This window comes from Monoraphidium neglectum (genome assembly GCF_000611645.1).
Source record: "Monoraphidium neglectum strain SAG 48.87 unplaced genomic scaffold scaffold05797, whole genome shotgun sequence".
NCBI lineage: Eukaryota > Viridiplantae > Chlorophyta > Chlorophyceae > Sphaeropleales > Selenastraceae > Monoraphidium > Monoraphidium neglectum.
In genome coordinates this window covers 1-2,814 of record NW_014007834.1, presented here as the reverse complement: position 1 = coordinate 2,814, position 2,814 = coordinate 1, and the positions used below count along the sequence as shown (strand labels likewise).

At 68.6% G+C, this 2,814-nt stretch overlaps 1 protein-coding gene across 1 annotated transcript; it reads right to left on the bottom strand.

Annotated features, from left to right (window-relative positions):
- Positions 1-1,033: 1,033 nt before the first annotated feature.
- Positions 1,034-2,752, bottom strand: MNEG_15924 (putative UPF0420 protein C16orf58 like protein; the record flags this gene model as incomplete). Its single annotated transcript, XM_014035605.1, has 5 exons — positions 1,034-1,044; positions 1,127-1,255; positions 1,625-1,771; positions 2,014-2,119; positions 2,531-2,752. 5 exons carry the CDS (start codon positions 2,750-2,752, stop codon positions 1,034-1,036), a joined length of 615 nt encoding a protein of 204 aa, XP_013891059.1.
- Positions 2,753-2,814: the final 62 nt, after the last annotated feature.

Here is a 2,814-nt window from a genome sequence, read left to right as displayed (position 1 = left end):
CTCATCGTCATCCGGCACCTCATACTCCTGGAGGGGGGGGGGCGGTGCGCATCGGGCGCGGGGTGGGGAGGGTACAAGATGAGGGTCCATTCTCAAGGTGGGAAAGGAAGAAACATGGTGTGTGGTTGAGGAGACTCAGGGGGGACGGGGCAGCTGCCAAGTGTGTGGCCCTTGGGGCCTGCACAACGCGGTGCGGTTGGCCGCTCAATCGCGTCCAAGCCCTTGTCCACGTCATGTGACCTCCGCCCCAACTCTCACGCCAGCGCACAACACAGGTCGGCCCAACCTCGCAGCAAGCGACCAGATCCTGCTGTCCCACACAATGCCGCCTTTGGCGAGCCAAAACACGTATGCCCCGCCTGCATCGCCCCAGACGCAGCCGCTAGCAGCCCATTGACAATCGATGCATGCAGCACCCAGCCCACTCGTTGGTAGTTGATGTAGCCCTGCGTCACCCCCGCCGCCGCCGCCGCGCCGCCGTACCCCGCTGCCCCCGTGTTGGCGCGCCGCACGCACTTGAGGTAGCGCCCCGTCAGCAGCTGCAGGCGCGTGCTGTTGAGGGTCGGCAGGGGGATGGCCTGGACCGTGCGGAAGGCGCTGTACAGGGCGCCACCTGGCGGGGATGGGCGGTGTGCGTGTGTGTTGTGTGTGTGTGTGTGGTGTGGTTGTGTGTGTGTGTGGTTGAGGGTTAGGGCGGCATGGTGTGTGTGTGTGCATGCGCGTGTGTGTGTGTGTGTGTGTGTGTGTGTGTGTGTGTGTGTGCATGCGTGTGTGCGGACTCGCAGGGATTGGGAGACGGAGGCAGGGAGGTGAGGGGAGTGGGAAAGGAGAGATGCGGGGGGTTCACTCGGGGCAGGGCCCGGCGAGGCGTGACGGTGCCGGGTTCTAGCAATGGCCCGACGCCTGGGTGCACCAAGGGCGAGAGTCGGTTAAAGGATGCACGTGCGCGTGCAGTCGGCGCATAAGGCCACACACTCACGCGCACGTATGCACAAGTGCGCGCGACCAGTCGCGCGCACGTGCACACTCAACCTCACACCACGGCTGCACCAGTGATGCATGAGAGCACACATGCGTGCTTGACACATACTACGCGCGAGCTAAAACACAGCTCGTGCCCGCCCACCTGCCAGCAGGCTGAAGGAAGTGAGCGCCAGAGGGGCACTCTGCCCGATGTAGGCGCATATGGACACCCCCAGGGCCGTCCCAAACAGCGACGCAAAGATGTACTGGCTCGTGTTCTTGGCGGTGATGTCTGCGCGATATCATCGGGGAGGGAGGCGACAGCAAATCTCAGGAACGAGGCAGCAAGAACAGCCCAGGGCCGCCCAAGACCCACGCACCGGGTGCAACTCCAGGCCCCGCATCACCCTCGGCGCCCGCCGCCCGCCGCCCCGCCGTCCTTCCAGCCTGCCAAATACAAACGCCTGCCTTCCCCCCTATTCACCAGCAGGCCTCTGCCACCCGGCCGCCTGCCCCTCCGCAGCGCCCCGCCGCCCTCGCCCCCTGGCCCCAGCACAGCCCCCGCCGCCCGCCCGCCAGCCAGCCAAGTCACACCCCAAGCAGGCCACTGCTGCGGCAGCCCCAGAGCTGCCGGCCCCGGCCCAGGCCCCCCGGCGCACACCCGCGATGTTGTTGTCCCGCACAAAAGACAAGTTGAAGACGCTGCGCGTGCTGCCGCCCGCCATCCAGCTCAGCCCCTTGATCATGTTGGCGCATGAGCCAAGCACCAGGAAGGCGTTGGGCACCAGGATGGTCGCGATCTCCATGCCTGGTCGAGAGTTCAGGGTTTTGGGGATGAGACGCGAGGGAGGAACAGCGGCGGAGGCGCCCGTGGCCGATCGACGGGCGTGCAAGAGCGCGCCCCGGCGGGCGTCGCCGGGTGCCGGGCGCGCCCTGGCGGAGGCCGCCGAGGCAGGCCGCAGGCTGCAGGGGCGGACGTGCCGGGGCACGGGCCACGGCCGCCCGCATGCGCCGCAGCGCACGCACGCATGCGCGTGCACGTGCGCCCACACTCGCCTGTGGCGGAGCTGAGCAGCACGAAGGAAAGGAAGTACCATGATTTGGAGTGGATGTCAAAGTTGTGGGCGATGGCCTTGGCAAACAGCAGGGTGCCCAGCTGCAACGGTTTTAGCGGTGGTGGGGCCGCGGCGGCGAGGAGTGTCTCGGCATGGTGTTTGGGATTGAGGCGAGGCAGCGCCGGGGGCGCCCCGTCGTTCAGGGCTGCTGCTGCTGAAGCAGCGCCGCCATGACCGCCGCCGCCGCTCCTGCCGCGACCGGGCAGGTTGGCCCAAGCCCCATCGCGGCGCGCCCTCCGGCTGGCGCCACGGCCGCGACGCTGCCGCCGCAGCTACCGCCGCTTTGTGTTGCCAGAACGACCCGCCCTCTCGCCAGCCCAGGTATCACGCGCTGCCCCCGCCGGGCCTGCGCCGCAAGCCCCCTCAAATCGCTGGGCGCAAAACCCCCCTCGCCCCGGCCCCCGCATGCAGCCCCAAGACAGCAGCCGCCGCCCTCCCGACCGCCCCATCACCTGCCCGAGGCCGTCCTTCAGCACCCAGTTCAGTGCGCCCGCAGTGGGGATCGCGCCCGCGCCGAGGCCGACTGCATACAGAAGAAACGTCGACGCCAGCACGCCGTTTGCGGTGGTGGCGACGTTTGTGACGGCCTGCCACAACGAGTACTGAAGGTAGTGGGGGCCGACGCTGCCCGGGTAGCCGCTGGGGAGGAAGGTGTTCTGCAGCTGCTTCGACATCCGCCGCAGCGCGAGCTGCGCCGCGCCGCTGCGCGCGCCGCCGGCGCGCGGCGGGCCGGCGC